This window comes from Rosa rugosa, chromosome 7 (genome assembly GCF_958449725.1).
Source record: "Rosa rugosa chromosome 7, drRosRugo1.1, whole genome shotgun sequence".
Lineage (NCBI taxonomy): Eukaryota > Viridiplantae > Streptophyta > Magnoliopsida > Rosales > Rosaceae > Rosa > Rosa rugosa.
Window position 1 is genome coordinate 20,256,608 of NC_084826.1, and position 23,161 is coordinate 20,279,768.

At 37.9% G+C, this 23,161-nt stretch overlaps 3 protein-coding genes and 1 non-coding gene across 4 annotated transcripts; 3 read left to right on the forward strand and 1 right to left on the reverse strand.

Moving 5' to 3' along the window:
* Window positions 1–44: 44 nt before the first annotated feature.
* Window positions 45–2,661, reverse strand: LOC133721335 (pentatricopeptide repeat-containing protein At2g20710, mitochondrial-like). Its single transcript, XM_062147914.1, has 2 exons — window positions 2,287–2,661; window positions 45–1,608 (listed from the first exon to the last, which is right to left on the reverse strand). The coding sequence occupies exons 1-2, from the start codon at window positions 2,563–2,565 to the stop codon at window positions 367–369; spliced, it is 1,521 nt and encodes a 506-aa protein (XP_062003898.1). The 5' UTR covers window positions 2,566–2,661; the 3' UTR covers window positions 45–366.
* Window positions 2,662–4,974: 2,313 nt separating this feature from the next.
* Window positions 4,975–7,081, forward strand: LOC133722585 (small ribosomal subunit protein uS7-like). The gene is made up of 5 exons (XM_062149463.1): window positions 4,975–5,093; window positions 5,307–5,406; window positions 6,082–6,353; window positions 6,485–6,688; window positions 6,774–7,081. The coding sequence occupies exons 2-5, from the start codon at window positions 5,311–5,313 to the stop codon at window positions 6,826–6,828; spliced, it is 627 nt and encodes a 208-aa protein (XP_062005447.1). The 5' UTR covers window positions 4,975–5,093; window positions 5,307–5,310; the 3' UTR covers window positions 6,829–7,081.
* Window positions 7,082–15,409: 8,328 nt separating this feature from the next.
* TRNAA-UGC (transfer RNA alanine (anticodon UGC)) lies at window positions 15,410–15,482 on the forward strand. The gene has a single exon. It is a non-coding gene; the product is annotated as a tRNA-Ala (tRNA).
* A 145-nt stretch (window positions 15,483–15,627) lies between these two features.
* On the forward strand, window positions 15,628–20,130 carry LOC133721213 (homogentisate solanesyltransferase, chloroplastic). Its single transcript, XM_062147762.1, has 10 exons — window positions 15,628–15,865; window positions 16,003–16,124; window positions 16,238–16,384; window positions 16,799–17,024; window positions 17,902–17,975; window positions 18,515–18,607; window positions 18,966–19,083; window positions 19,245–19,307; window positions 19,659–19,691; window positions 19,843–20,130. The coding sequence occupies exons 1-10, from the start codon at window positions 15,635–15,637 to the stop codon at window positions 19,915–19,917; spliced, it is 1,182 nt and encodes a 393-aa protein (XP_062003746.1). The 5' UTR covers window positions 15,628–15,634; the 3' UTR covers window positions 19,918–20,130.
* The last annotated feature ends 3,031 nt before the right edge of the window (window positions 20,131–23,161 follow it).

Sequence of the window (23,161 nt, forward strand, 5' to 3'; positions counted from 1 at the left end):
GATAATTTCTCCTCTGTTAAGTACGAAGAAGGCAGCTGATTCCATCATAGAAATCTTCAGGTACTAACCTACATTAATGCAGTTCAACAGAGTATTTACAAATCAGTACCCGCAAATTGTTAAAGACTGTTTCTGCTTCTTCAGGAATTGGATAGGTTTTGTGTTAGTAGCACACTTCATGGTCAAACTAGAGAAACAAAAGCAATGTCTTCATTCGCAGAAAAAAGAAACATTTTGTTAACATCTCAGCTTCCCCCTAATGAACATTTTACAAGGTCTTAGCAGTTAGATTTGCATTCGCTACCCAAATTTCAGGTGTTCTTTGGAATCCATATAAATATGGCTTTGCTAAGTGGATCCCAAGTCCTAAAAGCCACTACTGCCCTGATTCCACATCTGTAAGTTCACTGTTTCTTCATCCCCATTTGGACAATCCCATTCCATTTCACCTATTACAGCAGTTGAATTCTCATTCTTGATATGATTCAACAATCTCTCCTGCATATTTACAGGAATAATATTCTTATCCCCGAGGAGTTTTATAAATTCCTCGGCTCCTTCCAGATCTGCTTTACTTTTGAAGTATTCCAGACATGCGACCACAACATCCTTGTCCGGCATCCACCCTGGCTGCGCAGCAGAAACTGCTTTTGTTGCTGATTCAAGTACCTTCTCAATTTGACCGTGATCAAGATACCCTTTCGCCAAATAATTCCATGCCATAGGATTAGGTTTCTCATCCTTCAATCTTATCCTGCTCATAATGGCTTCAGCCTTGTCAAGAAAACCATTCCTGGTATAAGCACCAATCAAGGTATTTGGGATACGAATATCATAATTTGCATGCTCAGATTCCCACTCTTCAAAGATCTTCTCAGCATTCTCAATGTCATCAAACTTCGAGAGTGAGGTCATTATGCATATATAACCCCTATTGTATACTTTCATCTGCTCCTTGTAACATTTCCATAGTCTCAAAGTATTGTCTTTCTTCCCTAGTACTGCATATTGCGTCATAAGGTACTGATATGCTCCCCTCTGTCTTTTAGAACTTGGTATCTGTTCCTCAGATCTCTTTAGCATTGCTAAAGCCTTGTCCACAGCTCCTGCTTTTGTATAACCGTTTGCTGCAACGGCATAATTAATCCAGTCCAAAAGACTCTTAGGATCGGATTCCCATTCTGCCAGAATCTTGTCAATTCCCTCGAGATCAGAAGCAGCTGCAGCTGCACTGAGTCTGATCCCATATGTGAATCTGTCAAAACCGATGCCATTCTCTTCCATTTCACTCATCAGACTGTCAAATTTTGCACAGTGTCCAGTCTTATAATACAAATTGAGCAAAACATTGTATGACAATGACGTCCTAGAGAACCCCAAATCCCTCATCTTCTGCATGGTCGCCTCTGCTTTTTCCAACTGTTTTGCATGGGCATAGCAGTTGAGGAGAGCACTGTAAACCTCAAGGACTTTCAATTGTTGGGGAGTGTTGTTAAAATAATTCTCAGCTTGTTCTATTCCATGAACTTTTGCAATCAAGTCGAGCCGGATGGCTACGTCAGAGGGCAAAAGTTCAACATACCTTTTGTCACTCATCCACATGGACACCTGGGAGTTCAATAAATAGACAAGTTTTAGAAGCTGAGGCCTAATACACACAATCTCTTCACACATCAAAGTATCAAGAAAGAAAGTACAAAGTTCAAATTACATCCAAATTCTACCACCCAGAACATCATTACATGCATGTTTTCTGAATCCCATTTAGAGCATTGGTTTGACAAAACAATCATACAGGGGAATTAGGGGAATTCGTGCATTGCATAACGTTCTCGCACATTGTAGAAATATAACTTTGTTTAAGAACTCATAAGGGTTTGGACCTCCCCCCCTATAGCCAATTGGTCTCAAGTGGGATGCTTAAATTTCTTCAACAATTAAGCTATATATGCATTCAGATGCTGAAAGTGGCATAACTAAGCTACGAGTTTATGAATACATAGACTATACAATTACTTCAAAAAAACAGTTTAATTCCCAGTCAATAGAGACAAACATTATCATTTACTAAAACAAATGCTATATCCTTAAATTTTAAAGATACAGACAACCAAAAATGAGAGTATATTTCTGCAAAGAAGGTAGTACTTCTCTATATACAGATTAAACATAAACTATTTCATTGGCATACTATCGTAGCTTCTTCATCTCGATTATTCTTGTTCAGACTAAAAGGCAATCAATTGAAAATCAAAAACTTGATTTTGAAGCAGAAATGAGTATTACCTCAAGAGCTTGGCTGTAGTCTTTGTAGTACCTGAGCTCCTTGATGATAGTGACGAGGTCATCTTTATCTACGGTTCGGCTATCTTGGACCCATCGGTCGAGAATCGGTAATACGGAGGCCTTAGGATCGCTCCGGGAGATCTGACGGTAGAGGCCGTTCAGCGAGCCTTTCCAGAACTTCCGATGAGATTTGGGTGCCGCCGTTGAGTACAGCGAAACGTGACGTGGTGCGTTTCGGAGAGTGTTGAATAGGGAGCTGAAATGAGAGTACTTCATCATCGAATTGGTGAATTTGGGAGTCGAAAGAAACTGACGCAGGGTTTAAGGCTCTGGTTTAGACCGGAAGGGTTTAAACACGGCACTCCTCCCGTGAGACTGGTTGTTCATTAAAAATAAATAAATTTTTTTTTTTTTTTTTTTTATAGAAAAAGAATGGGAGCAACACCTGAACACCCTATTAATCTATTATTGGGCACTCTAATTGGAAATTCTTATGTGCACCATCGGTGCAAGAAGAATGAGAAAAAATAAAATGAGAACGGATGTTTTGTTCACTCTTAATTTTGGTACCTTAAGTTTCACAAATATCACTTTAGTACCTCAAATTTTGCTCTCAACCCAATTTCAGTACTTTTTATTACTAAACAATAAACAACAATAAAGCATCTACCTATCTTCAAGGGTATGTTATTACCGCCAATATGATCTCATATAATCTCATAGACTAAACAAAGTTAATATTACCTGATTTCTTATATTGCATATCCTCTTATTGTGGCATTTCTTCCCACATATATCACATTTAACCTGAGAGTAATAACTCTTAGGTAACTTGATTGATCCAGGAGCTGGTGGTACTTCTCTTACCACCAAATGAAGAAAACATGAGAGTCAGAACCACAAAATGACAAAATAGTAAATAAATCAACATGAATAGGTAAAAGACCTCACTTAGTTTTTGGTCCTAGCTACCTTAGGCCTCCGAGACTGTTTCCTATACAGAGGTGGTGCCATTGGTCTATGTATGATCTCTCATTCTCTTACTCTAGCAATTGGATATATAAATATATAATTGGATCATATGCCTTTATATATTTCTACTTGGTATAGTATTCATCCATAAAATCATCATGGGACATTCCCTTAGAGTAGATTGCAACTATTGCATGTCCACATGGAAGACTAGACAGATCTGATCTGTTACACGTACAATACTTGTTATCCAATTGAATAGAGTGTTGTGCAACCACACCTCTTCCTTGCAGTTCAAACCTCCACTCATTGGACTCTAATGGTCTATAATCATGGCTCCATACTGCGTTTTTCTTCAACTTCTTTGCCACTCTTGACCCAACCTTACACTTCCAATTGGGCCCAATATGTCTTTTGTTTGACAATCACACCATAAGAGCTGTCCTAATTTCTTCCAAACATGTAAGATTAGGCTTCTTCCGTGCTTGGAGAATGCTTTTGTTGAAGCTTTCATTATGATTATTTAAAAGAATGCCACATCTGAATTTATATCAAAGTGTGACCTTGACCAGTGTATTGCAGGTCTATCAATGCACAATGGCCATGCACGAGTGACCAATGATTTTGTGGCCATCTATCCTTGGATTTTATGTAAGGATTGAGATTAAATGAATGAATTTTCAGTATTTTGATTACAACCCCTGAAATTGAATCCAAATGTGGGAATGCATATTATTTATTTTTAATAAAAAAAAATGAAAATGGAGCCGTTATCAAACCACCATTGTGGATTAGCTTAATTGCACTTGCAGTTGAGTTTTTTTTTTTTTTTTTCTCTTTTGGAATTGCAGTTTTATCCAAACATTTTTTTTTAATTTATTCTTGAGCGTGTGTAGGGGGGGATTGCACTTGCACTGATATCAAGCCAATAAAATTAAAAATGGTTAAATTTTGAAAATCCATAAATACTTTTGATCTAATATGAAAAATATTTACTTTTCAAGGACATAACAATAAAAAATTAATTAAAAACACAGTTTCCTTTGCTGACAGCCTGACATTAAACACATTGTTTTCAATTTTTTTTTTCATATAACATTTTTTTCAGCATAAAAAAAAAATCAATTATTTTTCTAGAAAACATTGGCACGCACATGACACTTGCTAAGAGGCTGGTAATATTGGAAAAACTAGTACAAAGCTAATTCCTCTGTGTACAAAAGTCTGCATCAATTAACTTATGTAATCAAGGAGAACCAACGTCCTGGCAAAACATAGATTGCACCATTTGAAGTGCAAACCTAACTAGACCATATTTACTAGAAACAGTTTTGAAATCTGTCATCATCGAACTCATCCAAAACTTCACCAATATCATTTCAATCAACACCATTTAATGGTAAAAGAGTCGATATCGTATAATCCTCGTCAGTATTTTTTTTTCTCTCAAAAATACTATTTAACTGTATAGAGTTAATTATATTTAAAGCATTTCCTTCCATTTCCAACTTCATTACCCCAAGTTGTTTGCAATATTCAATAGTGCAATGCATCCACGGCCATATCAAAAATGTTTTTTTTTTTTTTTTTATACTTTCACTTTTTGATTTTCATTTAAAGAGAAAATAAAGGTTTTCCGATTAAAAAAAATAAAAATAAAGATTTTAGAGAATAAAAGATTACTGAAATGACTATAACACCCTGACAGACCTAATGAATTACAAAGTCACGCATATAAAACCTAAACATCCGCCTCCTAGGGTTTCTGCGTTCTCATCGTCTTCGGCGCGCTTCAGCAGTATTCTCACTTCTCTCGTCTGAAGCTGCAACCTGAGGTAAACTCTCTCCCTCATCTCCGCCGTCTTCTTAAGCCTATTATTACTCACTTCCCTCTTCAACCTCTGCTACTCTCCACGAATTTCTCTCTGTATTTTCTTCTCGAATGTTTACTCTGCTTCTCTGAAGCGAGCAAAGAATTTTGAATACGAATTTAGTTAATCTCTCATAGAAATCTCATAACTTTTGAAGATTCAATTGCGTTTGTACAGAGCCATGGCAACTGAAGTTGTAGCCGAGCCAATCCAGCATTTCCAGGAACCTCACAACGACGTCAAGCTCTTCAACAAGTGGAGCTTCGACGATGTTCAGGTCTAGCCTTTTGCTTTCAAATCTCTACTACATGGCTATCTGTTTGATTCGGAACGTTATGAATGCGATTTTCTATGTTTTCAGTTTCATTCATGGATTGACAGATCTAATTAGGGAGCATGACTTTTGTTAGGTAGAGAAATTGAAATAATGCGCCGGAGTTTTAGATTTTATACTTTGGTTGATGTTGTTTTAGTTGTGTTCGTATAATATGGAGAAGACTAGATGAATGAAGTTTTGATAAGACTGTCATCTTGTTAGAGATCAATAGGGCAAATTGGATATATGTACCTACTTACCTGCGTGGTAGTCGCAAGTAACAGAGCATATATGCAACTATAGATGAGCTTGTTTTTGTTCTGTTTTAGATTCTATAGTGTGCCTTTCTCTTGTTGATTCAGTTCTGCAACTTAGGTGACTAGTTATTGCTTGGTATGCCGAGTTTGATCTATTTTCATACATCATCGTGCGCGTAATCTTTTTGTAGAGTATGTTTTTGTTTACAATGTAATTAGTTTCATACCTTTGTTTTTCCGGCTGGTTTGCTAGTACTTCTATTCATTATGTGACAGTTTTCGTCAACTCTTATTTAGTATGTTGTGATGCTAAACTAATCTGCTCTTGTCAGTATTTTGATTATGTCAAGTCCTAATGAAATATTTTCATCACATATAGGTCAGTGACATCTCACTTGGAGATTACATTGGAGTGGCCCAGTCCAAACATGCAACATATGTGCCTCACACTGCTGGGAGGTACTCAGTGAAACGTTTCAGGAAAGCTCAATGCCCCATTGTGGAGAGGCTTACAAACTCACTCATGATGCACGGGAGAAACAACGGGAAGAAGTTGATGGCTGTTAGGATTGTTAGGCATGCAATGGAAATCATCCATTTGCTTACTGATCTGAACCCCATTCAAGTTATTGTTGATGCTGTTGTTAACAGGTAAGGGGATGCAAATATGGTTATCTTTATCAATTACTTACTTTTTCCTTTTGCTTATTGATTGATATTTGCGGGAAACCTGTAGCTGCCTCTAATATTTCTTGTGTGTGTTTTGTTTATGTTACAATCAGTGGTCCACGTGAAGATGCTACTCGTATTGGGTCTGCCGGAGTTGTTAGGCGTCAGGCTGTGGATATCTCACCTCTGAGACGGGTGAACCAGGCTATCTATCTCATCACAACTGGTGCTCGTGAGTCTGCTTTCAGGAACATCAAAACCATTGCTGAATGCTTGGCCGATGAGCTTATTAATGCTGCCAAAGGTTCCTCTAACAGGTGCAGATGGCTTGCTTTCTTATGTTATAGCTTTTCTTTGGTTCATTGCTTTGTTTCTAACTTATGGTTCTGTTTTTGGGCGTAGTTATGCTATCAAGAAGAAGGATGAGATTGAAAGGGTTGCCAAGGCCAATCGTTAAGGTGTTGTGGAAGCTTCTGGTACCGAAGACTATAATCTAAAAGCAAAGTGGGTGTTATGTATCAAAGGACAAAATTGGTTTTGTTTATCTTTTTGTAATGACCGTATGCTAGCTCCAATTTCGGATGTGTACTGTTTTGTTTCGTGAAGACATGATCTAGGCTTTGTTTCTTTTGTTCTTTTTCTTTGCTTCTAGTATGTTATCAAACTATGTTTGGAATTAAGAGAAGACAGGTGACAACTTAGAATTTTTATGTTTAGCTCATTCTGTTTGTCAAATTAAAGGGGAGAGAGACTTCATCCTATAATCTGAAACCTTCAAGCCTTGCAAACGAATAGATGAATAAAATGTTTCTCCTAAAATACCGAACGGATGTGCTATGATACCACTGACTGGTAAAGGTAAAATCACGGCCCAACACTGCTCGGTGGCTCCAAGAGACGGTTGTTGACATTGTGTAATTGGGTTTTGTTTGTTTATGAGAGTAGTAAGTAAATAATCCGAAAAGAATGGTAAGAACAAAGACAATAAATCAAACTGCTACCTGAAATAATTTGAAGAACGTATGAATGAGTTATATACAGGGGAAATGATCATTTACCCAATTTTAGCTTAAAAATTGTCCACTTACCCAAACACTCTAAGAGATTACCCACTTAGAGCAACTCCAACAGCTTCCCCATATTTTAGTTTTTCTCTATTTTAGGGAAAAATGAGCCTCTTTTGCTCCAACAGATTCCCTATAACTTTCTCCATTTTAGGGAAAGTGAGGAGAGAGAAAACAAAATTTCCTAAATTTACAGCAATCTCTAAAATTTTAAGGAAGAATTTGGAGATTTTAGAGATTGCTGTAAACTAGAGAATCTGTTGGAGTTGAAGAAGAAAAATTGTTTAAAGCTTTGACTTTTGTTTCCCTATAATACAAAAATTATAGAGAAGCTGTTGGAGTTGCTCTTACCCAAACACTCTAAGAAATTATTTCCCTAATACCCAATTAAGTATTTTTTAATTCATTTTTATTTATTTTTGGGATAATTTTGCCCTCTCCTTTTTTGTCACTTAGAGAAATAAGTCATTGGAGACTTTGCTTGACTCCGGTGGCGGACTCCGGCGACTAGTGACCCGACTCCGGCGACCGGTGACCGAACTCCAGAATCCGGCTACCGGACTGGTGACCGGATTCCGGCGTCTGAATTTATTGCCCCCAAATAATACCCAGTAACCATATTATTGCCCCCCAGTAATCATATTATTGCCCCCCAATACGCATATTATTGCCTCCCAATAATTATATTATTGCCCTCCAGTGAATTGCATAAACTCCCAAAACCAAAATGAATACACTACAGGCACAATTGATCAATTATATGCATATTATTGCCCCCCAATACTCATATTATTGCCTCCCAATAATCTTATTATTGCCCCACAATAGACATGTATAACTACTAAATAAAACTTTTTTTTTTCATTCTTCTTTCTTCTTTCCTTATAAGCCTTCTACCAAATTTACCAAAAAAAAAAAAACAGAACGACGTCGTCCGAGCCCTGCTAGCGAAGCCGAGACCCGATTCCGGCGTGGAGCTTCGGAGCTTCCCGGACATCTGATGAACAAAACCGGCGAAACCCATAGGGGTTGGGATCGTGGAGTTGGATGGCGTCATCCTCTGGTGGTCCGACGGTGGGGACAGAGCGGCGGCAGTGGAGGCCCGACATCGACGGTGGAGTGGTGGGCGCGGTGGCTTGATGATGGAGGCCTGACAAACCGAACCCAAATTCAAACCTGAACCGGAAATTTTTGATCTGCAGACATGGAGAGAGAGAGAGAGAGAGAGAGAGAGAGAGAGAGATCGGTGAGGGGGAGGAGAGAGAAAATAGATCGAAGAGAGAGTATGAGAGTTGAGATGTAATTTATTAATTAAAATAGAGGCAAAACTGTCAATGGATGTTAGATTGGGTAAATGGGGTTAAAAACTCTTAGTGGAGTAAGTGAGCAATTTTTAAGCTGAAAATGGGTAAGTGGTCACGGCCCCTTATATATATACTGTATCCAAATCACTTAAATGTGTGCTCCTCGTCTTCTGTGCTATACTGCTATTGTGAATTCTTGCTTCTACCGTTTCTAATGCGCTGGTAAATGACTGTAATTGCTGAGTGTTTGAACTACCCAAACTACCCTTTACGCGTTAAAGTTGTTATTGCTTAGTTTCAGAGGGAATAATATCTACTAAGAGAATCAAGCAATTAATACAAATTTCCTTTTTTTGTTTAAGGCTAAAATATTTTTTCCCTTATATACCTTTTGCTTGTTTATTATTATTTTTATTCGTAATAATTAAAGATGGATTTTTATTCGTGGAGGAAGGAGGTGGTTATTAGCTAGATACATGTATTGACAGCTGAAGAAACTTCATCTTCATCCTATCAAAATAACCTAACTAAAATCAGAAGATGAAGAGGTTGAACCGAGTTTCTAACCACATATATAAGGTTATTGTATCCATAATTGGTTGATATTGGTCCCAGTTTTGTATCCTATAACAGATTTTGCCATCCCGTCCTGAATCCAAAAGAGTGAATGTGTACTAATATATCGTTGTAAATTGAAATAAGAGATTATATCATTCCAGCTCCAGGGTTTCAATTAATCCAATCTCTTCTAACAAAAATTAGATTACTAGCTACCCTTAGATCACAATTCTATACCTATGTTTTCGGTTTTCACAAATTGCCCCTGAAACTTATAATTTCACGTGACACCATATTTCAAGAACTTAATTAGATAAATGCTCTCTCTTTCTCTCTCGAGAGAAACTCTCAGGCCGCAGCCGGCCTTGCTTGGCGGCAATGGTGCTGCAAATTGCTTGACTCTCGGTGGAGAGGTTTCCGGACTGCATAGTGGCTCGGTCCTTTGGAGGTGGAAGGGTGGCGGCGCTCCTCTTTCTTCTCCCCTACTTGGCGGCAGCGGCGACTGGCTTCGACGGTGTCCCATGATGGCGGTCAGTTTGGCTGCGAAGACGCGAGTTGTTCCATTGATACTAAGCGACGCTGGACCTTTCGTTTCGGGCGAGGTCGGCTGGGAATTCATTGACGGCTGGGATCAAGTTGATCTGGATTCAGATCCGATAGGAGACATCTTGGAGGTGATGGAGGTGCCTGGGGCAGCTGGTTGTCTTTGGTTCTTGAGGGCAAAGCATCTGGGCTTCGATGGTGGAGGCGGTAATTTGTCTCGGGTTGTTGACACTGGGCTTGATCTGTGGGCCACCGGCGGTGTTTTCGACGGCGGTGGAGGTGGGACAGAAGCTGGCATGTATGGTGGCGGCGGCTTGCTTGCTTTTTCATATAGGTTTTGCCCTAGGTGTTATGATTGGGCTGCTAGGGTTTTTTGGACCCATGCAGTTATTTTATCCTTACGTTTTAATGTAGCTTTGGGCCTTCATTCGTTTGTGAATGATGGGCCTATTGTTTTCTTGCATTGAGCGGGAGAGATCGCAAAGAAAAGAGAGACCTCGTTGTCCATTTAATCTTCTTCGAGGCTCTACTTTTCTTTGTTTTGGGCTTAATCCTAAAAGGTGGGTGTGCTAGGAGATTACTAGTTTGTTTAATTGCTCTTTTGTTAGGGGGGCTTTGTAGTAGTTTCTAAGAAACGGTTCTTTTTGTCGACCCCACAGGGGTGGATCGTTTTTGTACTGCTTGCTGAATCATATAATGGGATGACCTCTTTTACTCAAAAAAAAAAGAACTTAATTAGATCATGTAGTTTCTTAGTTATGTTAGCACAACTAGAAATATCTCTTCTTCTTTTTTTTTTTTTTTTTGAATAAACTAGAAATCTCTTTAACATTGATGTGATTCTGTGAATGTGTCATTACAGTCTTACTCAGATGGTCAGTTTATTCTATACTACAAAAGAAACTAACGTTAAGTCCCCATCGCTTTACACATAGTCAATCACATAATCGAACAACCCTAGATTTATTGAAATATATGGCTTTAGACCATTAATCTAGGATATATCTTTTCCCTGAATTCAGGGAGAAACTTAATTTCAATTTCCTCATGTAATAAACACTGAAACCATTATTTTAGCAGACAAACAAAATAAAAATGCCTAAAATAAGGGCAATATTAAGGCGAAAAGTAAGTACTCCACTATCTTGCACGCAAAGTTTATCCAAATTATCAATCAACTAGCACTGATTCTATAATTTCCCTTATAATCTGACTGAAGTTAACAAATCAAGGGACGTAATTTGTGCTCTATTACTCCTAACTCATATTATGTACAAATCATTCCGATAAATAGATTAGAAAAGGGGGTCTTCACCCTCTACTATAAATTGTTGGTTAACAATAAAGCTAGCTGAAAAGTCAAAGAATTGAAAGATGAGAGCCATGGATTCTAGGGTTTTGGTTTTGATGAGCATGCTTGTTCTTGCTCTGGCTAAAGAATATCCATACGGGCTTGAATATCCAGTATTCGATGATGAGTTTCAGAATAATGTCAATAACCAGTTTCAGTTTAACGATGATATTCCCACAACCTCATTCCCAAAATCTCCCCCTCCTTCTAGCTCCACTTATCATTTCTCCCTCGGCTTCCTCTCCCTCTCCTATGACGTCTCCTCCGATTCCTAGCAGCTCCCCCTCACCCTCCGCCTCACAACAAAACTCCTACCGACGACCAAAACTACAGAGTGGTATCATGCAATGTAGTAAAGAATGTGTTAATGCATGTTCACCCTCCAAAAGCATTCTTCCTCCTCTTGTTGCCCCTCCTATATTGTACCCTTCTTGCTTCACCGGCTATGTTTCTCATTGCACTCGGGCCACTCAGCTTTCGGAGACACCCGTTGTCCCCACTACTAAGGTCGTTGATGGTTGCACTCGTTATTGTGCCACCTCCATTGTTGCCAAATTCATCGCCGCTAAGCCTGGTATGGGATATCCACCACATTTCGATGCTCTTAATTCCTTCCTTTTGATTCTTTTACTACGTCATTTCATTTTTTTTTATGTATTTGAATAAAGATTAATTAACAATATTGCAATGTCTTTTATATGTATGTAGATGAACGACCACATCGCGTTAATGTTCAAGACGACGTGCGTAAGTGCTTTGAGATCTGCTTTCACAAGAAGATGTATAATTAATTAATTAATATTTGTACCCGGTATTAGTGTTGTCTTTTATGATAAGTATATTATATGATTTTATTTGGTTTCCTGGTCAAATAAAGCTTTAAATTTTTGTTCATTTCCTTTTCATCTTCATTTTCTTGTACCAAAGTTCCAAAATTGGTTGGAAATTGTCCATGACCATATCTAGAAAAATGGTCAATCTTATTATGCAACAACCATTAAGTCTTTATTTTTCAATCAAAAGATCCTGATTTGAGTTTGACTCGAGAATCACCTGTTTATTTAATATTGCGTTCAAATAACATTTTGATTAAAGCACCCTAATCTCTCCAATTAGATAAAGTTCAAAAAGGTCTAATTAAGGCCTCATTACGGTCACGATGAGTCATGTTCAACAAATTCTTTAGTATTCTTCCTTTAAATAACAAATTTAATTCAATTTAAACTTCCTAATATTGAAGTACATTCATAAATGCATTCTTATTTTCACAAATCCGCTTTAATTATTCACCACCAAATTAAGCAAAAGCATGTTTTTTTTCAAAAGGAAAGAATTACCAATATTACGAAAAGGGCAAGTTCGTCAATCCATCGCTCAAACGTCACACACAAACAAACCCAGATTCAATTTAGTAATTTCACACTCCCCGGAAACCAAGTGCTCAAAACCGCACCTTCTTGTAAAAACAGAGGAGTGTACGTAAAAAGACCTTCTTCTTCATAAGTCCATCCCTCACTGACTCACAAAAACACCAAATTCTTGTTTCTCAAATTCCGAAACACTCATGAGTTCACTGACCGGTTTTCCACTACTGCTGCAACAATTCAAGGCTCTGTTCAACATGAACCTCCTCCTCGCATGGCGCAACAAGACCGCCACCTTTCTCCAGCTCCTATCTCCCTTATTCTTCATCTTCCTCATCTTCTGCTTTTAGAAGGCCTACGACGCTCAGACTCAGTCTTCCACTGCGTACCGGAGCGTCACCGATCCTCAGCCGTTGGTTTCGCAGCCGATCCCTCCCTACGAGGACAAGTTCTCTATCAAAACGCCGTGCTATGATTTCGTGTGGAGCGGAGATCAGAGCCCTAGGATTCGGAGCGTTGTCGATGCCATCATGGCTAATAATCCCGGAAGGCCAATCCCGGCGACAAAGGTATCACAGAATTAGAATTATGTGCTTATTTTGTTTAAACTTTATTTATGAAAAAGACTGGATTTTTTTTACTAGCTACATAATTAAGCAGTGTCACAGGGTAGTCAATTTGGTCTTTGTGTGAGATATAGACAGATGCATGTAATATTTTTTCAATTTCAGGCTTAAATATTGCTCTTGTTAAAAAATTTGTAGTGTACTGAATGTTGATAAAGTAATCTGGGGTTCACATCCAAAATTAATTGGCAATGGATGGAGTGGGCCAAACCCTTATAAACCCATAAGCAAAGTTACCAAACCCTTATAAACTCATAAGCAAAGTTATATTTTTCCAATGTGAGAGTTATATTTATACACATTCTCAACATGCCCCCGCACGTGTGGCGATTTCTCAAGCCATACATGTGGACAAGTTATATTGGGTGACAGTGAGCACGTGTGGCCATCGCTGAAACCAAACACGTGGGTAACCCACTCTGATACCATGATAAAGTAATATGGGGTTCACAGCCAAAACTAATTGGCAATGGATGGAGTGACCCAAACTCTTATAAACCGACAAGCAAAGTTAACAAAACCCTTATAAACCCACAAACAAAGTTACCAAAACCCTTATAAACTCATAAGTAAAGTTATATTTTTTCCAATGTGAGAGTTATATTTATACACATTCTCAACAATTGTTTCAGGCTTTCGTTCTGAGATCCCTGAAACTCAAAATGTGGTGTGGCATGTGAGGAAGTAAGAATGTCAAGAATCACGACATTATGCGCTATATAGTGGCAAATAATCACCATGACATTATGTGCTATATATTCCATGCCATCACCAGCGGATTTCGGTGGGGGAGAATTCAACAATATATTTCCAGCCAAAGCTGTATAACAAATGCACATCAAAAAACCACTAATGAGGCAATTAACAACCAAACACAAAATAATCAATTAAAACATGTAATTATTTTGGTACATACTTTCTCCTAAAAACTGATTATTCCCAGTAAGAAGTAGTGTTACGGGGCAGGAGGAGTAGCCTCTTTTGTCATGCCTACTCCGACATGACTCATCCGACAAGTCAGATGGAAGAAAGTTACTTCTTACTGCACGGTAATATCGAGATGGTAACTGCAACAATGGAGCCCATTCTTGAGGCTGAGGTATGGGACACGATAAAGTTAGGTCAAATTGACATGAAGATCCACAATCGGGTTTTGATAACTGTTTGTTCACATTCTTCTGCAGACTTTGGAGGGCAGCCAAAATGTGGATGAAGAAAAAGGGTATTAAAACCAGCATGATATTGGAGCGGATGTTTCTTTTTTGCAAAATGAGCACACACATATGATCATATATCATCAAGATAATGAAGCAACAGATTTAGATCATTGAACAGTGAAGGAAATTGCTCCTCTCAATTTCATGTTTAGCCATTTAAAGCGAAGGAGCAAGAGATGTGCAAAGAGTTTAAGACAAAGTGTTCGACGAATTGCTCTAAAGAAATTTAAGACTAGTGGACAAGCACAATCTTCTAATGCTAGCGCAATTGAACAAAAGGCTAAAAGCAAAGAAAGACCTGATATGTTAAGCTCTTTCTGAGCAAGGCATTGGACTGAGTCCAGAAGCTAGCAGCGGAACGCTCCGGCGCCATTGATGTCCAAAACCAGACTACTCCTCTATCTTGACACCAAAGAAGTTAAAATTCAGAATCTGTCACACTACACGTACAAGATATTCAACACGAAGTTCATATAATAATGACTAGTAACTGATAACCATTTGAACTTGTTTTATTGTGCTATACATATGTAAGGAACTCATGACCAAGGCAAAAGCAAGTAAGGCTGATGTGAAAAAGCTGAAGGGTAAAGCCGTAAAGGTGTAACTTAATCTAAAACCCAAAACCCCCCCTCTCTATCAAAATGCGTCTTCTCTTTCAAATCACCACCTCTGGATTGCGCCAATGTGAGAGCCGTCCCTGCTCTGCTGAAACTCTTATTAACTTCCGGAGTTCCAGGTGACCTCGTTCACCCCTATCTGTTTTCGTAGCCCGTCTTTCGCCCATAATTATTTTTATTGGTCTACTCTTAATAGACTTTGGTGCTAAGTTGATGAGCTTAGGATATGTTTTTAGCTCAGCATATTTTATCTCATATGCTTACATATTGCTCAATTGTAATTTAGTAACTCTACAGCTCAGACTCATAGTGGTAACTGGCAACTATTAACTGTGTGGCTTCTATTCCGTTCTTCTAATTGACCCTGCTAAATAAAATTATTTTTCAGATGGGGGATGTAGCTCACATGGTAGAGCGCTCGCTTTGCATGCGAGAGGTACGGGGTTCGATACCCCGCATCTCCATCTGTCTCTTTTTTTTTTTTTTTTTCCGTTTCCTTCAAAACGACACCGTCCTGCGGCTGCTTAGCGTTTTTGTGTCCGAGTTTGGAAAAAGCCTATCCAAGTTTCTCGGCGCAAACTGAGTGAGTGTGTCGTATTAGGCTATTAGCATTAGAATGGAGCTCTCACTCGCTCCTTCCCCCTCCTCCTCCTCTCCGCTTCGGATTCGAGTCTCTCATTGCACCACCACCAAACCCTCTTCTTTCCCTTCTTCAATTGTCACTACTACTTCCAAATCCCACTCCCTTTCTTCTCTCTCACAATGCACTCACAACTCCAACTCATTTCGCCTCTACACATGCTCTACATCATCCCTCAACTTCCACAGGAGGCCAAATTCCATCTGGGTATGCTCCATTTCTTGTTCTTGAACCCAATTCGGATTGTTAATTATGTATTACAAAACTGCAGACATTTTTTTTTTTATGCCAACGAGACTCGAGCTTTTGTTTATGCCATTAAAGTTAAAAGTGAATGCTGCCAGGCCTGCAGTCAAGCTGAAGCTGCTGGGTCTGATCCGGTGCTTGCCAAAGTTTCGGGTTTTAAAGATGCTTGTTGGAGATTCCTGAGGCCCCATACCATACGAGGAACAGCTCTTGGGTCAACGTGAGTAATTACCATGTTCGAGACTGATTGACATTGCCAGTTTGTTTGTGGTTGTGACTTGGTCCAGTACTCCAGTTGAAGTTGACCGAATTTGTTTTTGGTTTTCTCTGCAGTGCTTTGGTGACAAGGGCGTTGATTGAGAACTCCCATTTGATAAAGTGGACTTTGCTGTTTAAGGCATTCTCTGGTCTTTTTGCTCTACTATGTGGGAATGGCTATATTGTTGGCATCAATCAGATATATGATATCAAAATTGACAAGTATGGTGAAAAATATTAATACAAGCCTTTCTGTTACTTAGACAAACTTTAAGTAAATTCTTAGTAAAGGACTGTGCAACTGCCTTAGGCTAAAAGTTATTGGTTGCGTAGCACAACATCAGGGTTTATACACATTTCTTGTGGCCTAAGATTAAGGACAACAACTTTCCTCCTATTAGATGTTGTTGATGCCTTGAATAGTCGTAGTTGATGCATATCACTCATTGATGTAGATACTCTTGATAAAAACTGTTCTGTAGTCTTTAAGAAAAGGAACAATATAGAGCTAGATAAATTCTTGATTCTTTGGTAAATCTTCATGTATAATTTATTTTCGTATTGACAGATTTCCCATGGAAATTCTTATATGTTGAGTACTTTGGACTTAGACTGCCTGTCCTATTTTGTTTGCAGGGTAAACAAACCTTATTTACCCATAGCAGCAGGAGATCTCTCTGTAAAATCAGCATGGCTCTTGGTTATATTCTTTGCAGTTGCTGGCCTGTTGATTGTTGGATTCAACTTTGGGCCATTCATTACTTCTCTTTACAGTCTTGGTCTTTTCCTTGGCACCATCTATTCTGTTCCTCCATTTAGAATGAAGAGATTTCCTGTTGCGGCATTCCTTATAATTGCCACGGTATTGCTCCTGTTCTCCACTTCTTTCAATAAAATTGTATGGTTGTTTTTTCTTGATGTTCTTGTCTCTATTCTGAAGTTTCAAACCACTCACAATGGCTTCATATTGAATGTGATTATGGAACACGTGATTGCCATCTAAAGAACTCCAATTATAAGATGAAGCAGATAATGTTAAGAAAATTATAATTATCAGATCGAAGAAAGTACTGGTAATAGATAAGGGCATCTGAAGTTATTAAAAAAAATTTAAAAAAAAAAAAAAACTAAGATGAATTTGGTACTGTTGGGTTATATTTTAAGTTGACCTCCTAAGAAGTGACAGAAAAAGAAGAAGTTTATGTTAGAGGCCATGTGAAGTTGGAAAAAGGGTAATGTTAGTATCCTGTTTTTGTAATGTATACGGGAAGCCTAGGCGTCATCTTTGTCGGGAGACAGGCAGTTGTGTTAGACTCCAAACTGATTGATCATTAAACTCCTTTGGCACATTGTAATCTGCCTTAGTTAGACGGCCAATTGAAAGAGAATTTCCCTATAGTTGAAGCTTCACATGTTAAGCAGTATAATACTGTTCATAGTTGAATAAATCACCGGATAGTATAGTCTTCTCTAATATAATGTCCACAGAGCGATGTGTCTGAATTGAACAAATTACAAACAGAAAGCCATGTAAGTAAATGAATTTTAAAAGGATAGACCTCTGTGATGGTGCCTTGGTGATGTAGAAACATGGATCGTTCTATTTTCTTGGTGATGTAGAAACATGGATCGTTCTGTTTTGCATGATATGTGAATTCATTTATTTTGAAACATAGTTTTCATATATTTCTCCCATAGAGTAATGATGTCACAAAGAATTAACATGATGCCCACTGCAGGTAAGGGGTTTCCTTCTTAATTTTGGTGTATATTATGCCACTAGAGCTGCCCTCGGACTTCAATTTGAGTGGAGGTGTGTACCAATTGTTCTATTTTGCTTTAACATGTTGTTTCAGATGAAACCATAGCATGGCATATAACCAATGGTAGTAAAGACATGGTGACCCTCTGTTGTCAAGCTAGGTAGTTTTGTAACTCGAACTTGGCAATTCCTAGTGGAATATCAGTTCTTAATCATATTTAGTAATCCTCCTAAAAATATAATGGGAAATAATAGTTAAATTAGCAAATTCCACACCATTGCCATGTAATTATGTAAGTAGCCAAGAAAGGCTACCGTCATTTTAATAATTCAAATGGAATCAGTATGCCTCTACTATTAGATGGATTGACTAATTAAGCTAATTACACATGAATATGGACTTTGAAAATGAACAATAATGAGACCTTTCTGGCATGTAGAAATGAGCATTACTATTTTTCAATCTTGAATTAGGACCAGTGCTCGTTGGTCTGTCCACTTCCCTATTGAGTGACATTCTTCTCATACTTTATCTGTGTGTACATATTCATAACTTAGAGATAATGCTGGACTTCAAATCCTACCTGCAGCTCCCCTGTCGCTTTTATCACTACCTTCGTAACATTGTTTGCTCTGGTGATTGCCATAACGAAAGATCTTCCAGATGTAGAGGGGGACCGCAAGTAAGTTTCAACACCTCCTTACATTGTGGCTGCTCATATCTCATTTAATACTTTCCTGTTGAGAGTTGTTAAAAGTTCCACTTTTCTGGCTGTTAATTTGAATGGCACTCTTTCGTTTTATTTATTTGTTTTCACATGAATCAACAACCCCAGAGTAGGTATAAGTTGTTCAGAGGCATTGGTGGTTGATGTCACTTACTGTAATCCTCATTTTTTTTTTAATATGCTTGTTTCATATGACTTTTCAGAAAAGCTTTACCATTATGAATTTTCTATATCTGGATGCAACAATTTTATTGTTTGAAACCGAACGTTCCAGCTGCCATCCGGTATTCATTTGATTTAACATTCATCACAGGTTTCAGATATCAACCTTTGCAACAAAACTTGGAGTTAGAAAAATTGCCTTCCTTGGTTCTGGGCTACTGCTGGTAAATTATGTCGGTTCTATATTGGCAGCAAGTTTCATGCCAGAGGTGAGCATTTATCTCTTTGAAGTTTACCATTAGATGCTTGTGTAGTCTGTGTCTAGACATCTGTCATATAGTGAATGGCTTTGGGTAATTGTGTTTGTCAAGTTTTTAATATATATAACTATGACCCTAAATATTCAAGTCCTTCGGTTGCTTGTTTACAGGCATTCAGGCGCAGCTTAATGATACCTACCCATACAATATTGGCATTGAGTTTGATTTTTCAGGTTGGTTTCTTGAATTCATAATTTCATAGTTCTTTTGATTGTGGCATGAAACTTGAATGCTTTATATACCTACTCATATTTATATGTTTTTTAATTTTTTCTCATTTGGAATCTCCTTGTTTCTTGAATGCTTGTATCTACGCCCCTGCATGCAAAGCTTCTAGAGTATCAACATAATATTCTTTCATTTATGCCTAGGATTTCTGACAAGTTTATTTCCTTGTGTTACTTTGATTCTCTATTGCACATTTGATTGGATCTGAATGGTTCATGTTAGACATCTTTCACGCAGAAAAATAAAGACATCTATTGTTAAACGCTTACATAGAATTATGTCTTGTATTCTTTCAGACCTGGGTGCTCGAGCAAGCAAGTTACACTAAGGTAATCACAAATTCTTTTGTTGCATGAATAGATCTTAGTGTTTGTTAATCAACTAGTTTTAATTGAAATCGGATACGCTGAGATGATATTTAGATTCCACTAACACTGACAGAGAGTATTGTCTGATACTAAGTTCTACTGCATTCTGCAGGAAGCCATTGCCAACTACTATAGGTTCATATGGAATCTCTTTTATGCAGAGTATATCATTTTTCCTTTCATCTAGAACTTTAGTTTGTATTTTCTGAATCTTATGAGAAATGGAGCGAGATGGAGGAGAGAGAGATAGAGTTGTATAGAGATAGGGAGCAAGAAAGAAATTCTATCTTGTCAACAAAGTGTAAATATTGCCATGAAACTGTTGGATGTGACATCCAATATGTAATAATTCTTGTATGAAATTCTCATCCGAGGTAAGCTTATATTGTTTTGAATTGGAGGATAAAGTTTCCAAACAGTTTGTTATTTTATTTTGATGTCTGAACTTTGTATGAAGTTGAGTTCAAGTCTCCTGAGCTTAGGTTGAAGATTTCACAACTCAGATCAAAATCCACCTGAGTTTATGTTAGAGTTCAGGTGTGTAATTCTGATTCAGGGTGGTTGACAATCACTCTGGGCCACGAGGAAATTCCGGGCAGTAGTTTACTTTTGAACTGATGTTGGTTGTAGGATCCTCGATAGTGTGTGATTTCGTTGGTATGTCTATGTCGGTGTCAATGTCAGTGTCAAAATTTAGCTCTATGCATTGAACAATTTTAGACCTTTAGTATCTGACTTACTAAACAGTAAATCCATCGAAGTTTTTTTTTGAAAGGGAAAATAACTATTAAAGATTAAAACTTCTGGGGCAACCAGAGTTTATAATATCAAACAACAAAGCAGAAGAAGCTTCAGCAGGGACTCTATTGGTCCAATTTACAACAGCAGAAGTATCATGGTCTAGAGTAGCTATTGCATCAGCCACTAAGTTTGCTTCTCTTAGAATATGCTTGAAGGAGATTGAGTTAAACTGTGCTGCCATCTTTCTTATGTCTTCGATGATCTTGACAAGTATCCAGGGTGGCTTGAGGTTAGTAACTCCATTAAAGTTGCTCACTCCTTGTACTATAATCCCATTAGAACGAAACGCAAACTTGGAAAACTTAGGAGTGCCGAAGTCGAGCAAAGATATTGGTGTTCCAATTAGAAATTGTTCTGAACATTGTGAGTCCTGAAATGTTGAGACAAAGGTAATGGAATAGTGAGGTTTCAGTTGATAGGGTCAGTCTCTTTAGTTGGCAGTGGATGAGAGATGATATGTACCCTACAAAGCGGTATTTGGTTCCATTAAAAACTTTATTTTTTTCAATTTTCAGCATTATTTTTAGTCTTTAATTTCGGAGCAGGCTAGATTTTTGTTTTGTTCATTGTGCTAAATGTTAGATAATAGAATTCTATGTCATTTGGTTAAGAAGATTAAATATTATTATGGATTTTTGTGTTTTTTATGTCTTAAATAGTGGTTCTATTCATACCTTCATATTCGGCTATTCGCTATTTAGGTCTCCTTTAATTTTCGTAAAAAGAAAATATATCCTTTTCAAATTTTACATGATCATCGTTGCTTCATTGAAAGACTTTATGGGGTTGTGGGTTTCTAGTTCGGGGTATTGAACTTTGCGTCGGCTTTTTTGAATCATATCTATTCAATGATTTGTCCATAATCATTGTTTTGTTTTTTTTTTTTTTTGGGCGTCTCTCTTTGAAGGTGGAATTCAAGAATTGAGTATTCATCATTGTTAATTGGTATTGATTACCTCTTGGTTTTCACTTTAATTGTAAACTGTTAACAAAACTGAAAAGTTCGCTTACAGTCTTGCCTCAAAAAATTTCTTCTGGTAACATGAAGTTATTTGATGGTTAGGTCAAGATTCAATCATGAATATTTGTTTGGGATTTTTAAGCCCTCGTCTACTATGTACAAGCAAGGTGGGAAGGGAAAAATTTAAGGGTCAGATCTGACGACCTCGGTTGTAGAGATGTGGTCAGAGCTGTAGGTAAGTGGTGGAAAGGTTGAAGAAGGATAGATGTATAGACCCGAAAAAATGTATATAAAAGAAAACGGCAAAACTAGAAGTTTAATGAAAAAATTATGAAATAGAGGTCTCTATATAGTAAATGTGGAGGTTTGAATAGAACCACCCTAAGAATGATTCTGGTTAAGAAGTCAAGGAAGTTGTAAGATTATTTTGATTCTTAATTTCTTATGTCTGAACCATTTCTATTAGAGAATTGTACCAATATTTATTAAAGAATTGTGCGTTCGGCAGCCTGATCTAAAAATTTCGGTCAAATAATGGAATGCTCGTTTCTTTTGGGTGAACGGCAATAAATGGCCATTTTGTTGATAGGGCATTCAACTCCACTCTCATCACCCAAACATCAATGCAAAGGTTCTAATTTCCCTTCCCTCTTGAATCTGTTACCACAAAAAGGGAAAACAATTTGGGAAAAATGCATCAGGTGTCTTAGTGACTATGAGGAGATCTCACTTTCAATCTTCCATCGATGATCGATCCATTCCATATGCCTTCGAAAATTTTCAAAGTCGTTCCATATTCTTATGTCGGTGCTTTGGTTAATATTATAACTAATAAATTAATTAGACAAACGCGTCGGACCTAAAAACATGTCGTCTGGCTCATTTAGATTCTGTCGGAGCCAAAAGCACTTTTGCAGAAATCCATGTACAGCTGTTAAGATCTCATTCATTCAACCGCGCCGTACGGTCATGGTACTTAGCTGTACGGATTCTCCGGAAACAGCATTAGTGACAGTTCTTGTCACAGCGCGTATGAGGCACGATCCAGTAAGAAGACTCTAGAGAGCCAAGTCGGGAAGCGCGCGGTTACGAGCGCGTGGGGTTTGCAGTAAGCTGAGTACAAAGTACAAAGTGTACGCGGCAAAGAGAAAATGGAAAGTACTATTTAATCGAATGGTACTTTTGAGAGGGTACACGAACAATGAAGAGGGCGGTGACCATTCGAAATTTGAGGGAGGGAGGGTGTGACAATCGAAATTTATTGAGATTTATTGGTGGGAAATTAATTGTTTTAAACTTTTTTATGAGTTATGCGCTGTTTCTGAGCAGTTTCATTATCTTCTCGAAACAAATAAGTAAAAATATTATCTAAAGAGTTGGGTAAATATTGAAATCACACCCTCATTGTTAGAGTGAAGCTGAATTGACTAGTCTTATAGAGAGTGAAAAGCTTGGATGAGTTGCAAGGAGTTGGATTCTAGACTCGAAGGAGACAAATCACGCTCCTACACAAGCTTAATTGTAAGCTTCAAGCCTAACGATTCTAGCCAAAGCTTCCACCATTTGATGCACACTCAAAGCTTTCTCACATTGAAAAGCCGGTTGTGGATATTTTCTGAACGTTCGAGGCTTCTATCATTTATGTATGATTTAATTTCTTGTATATTGC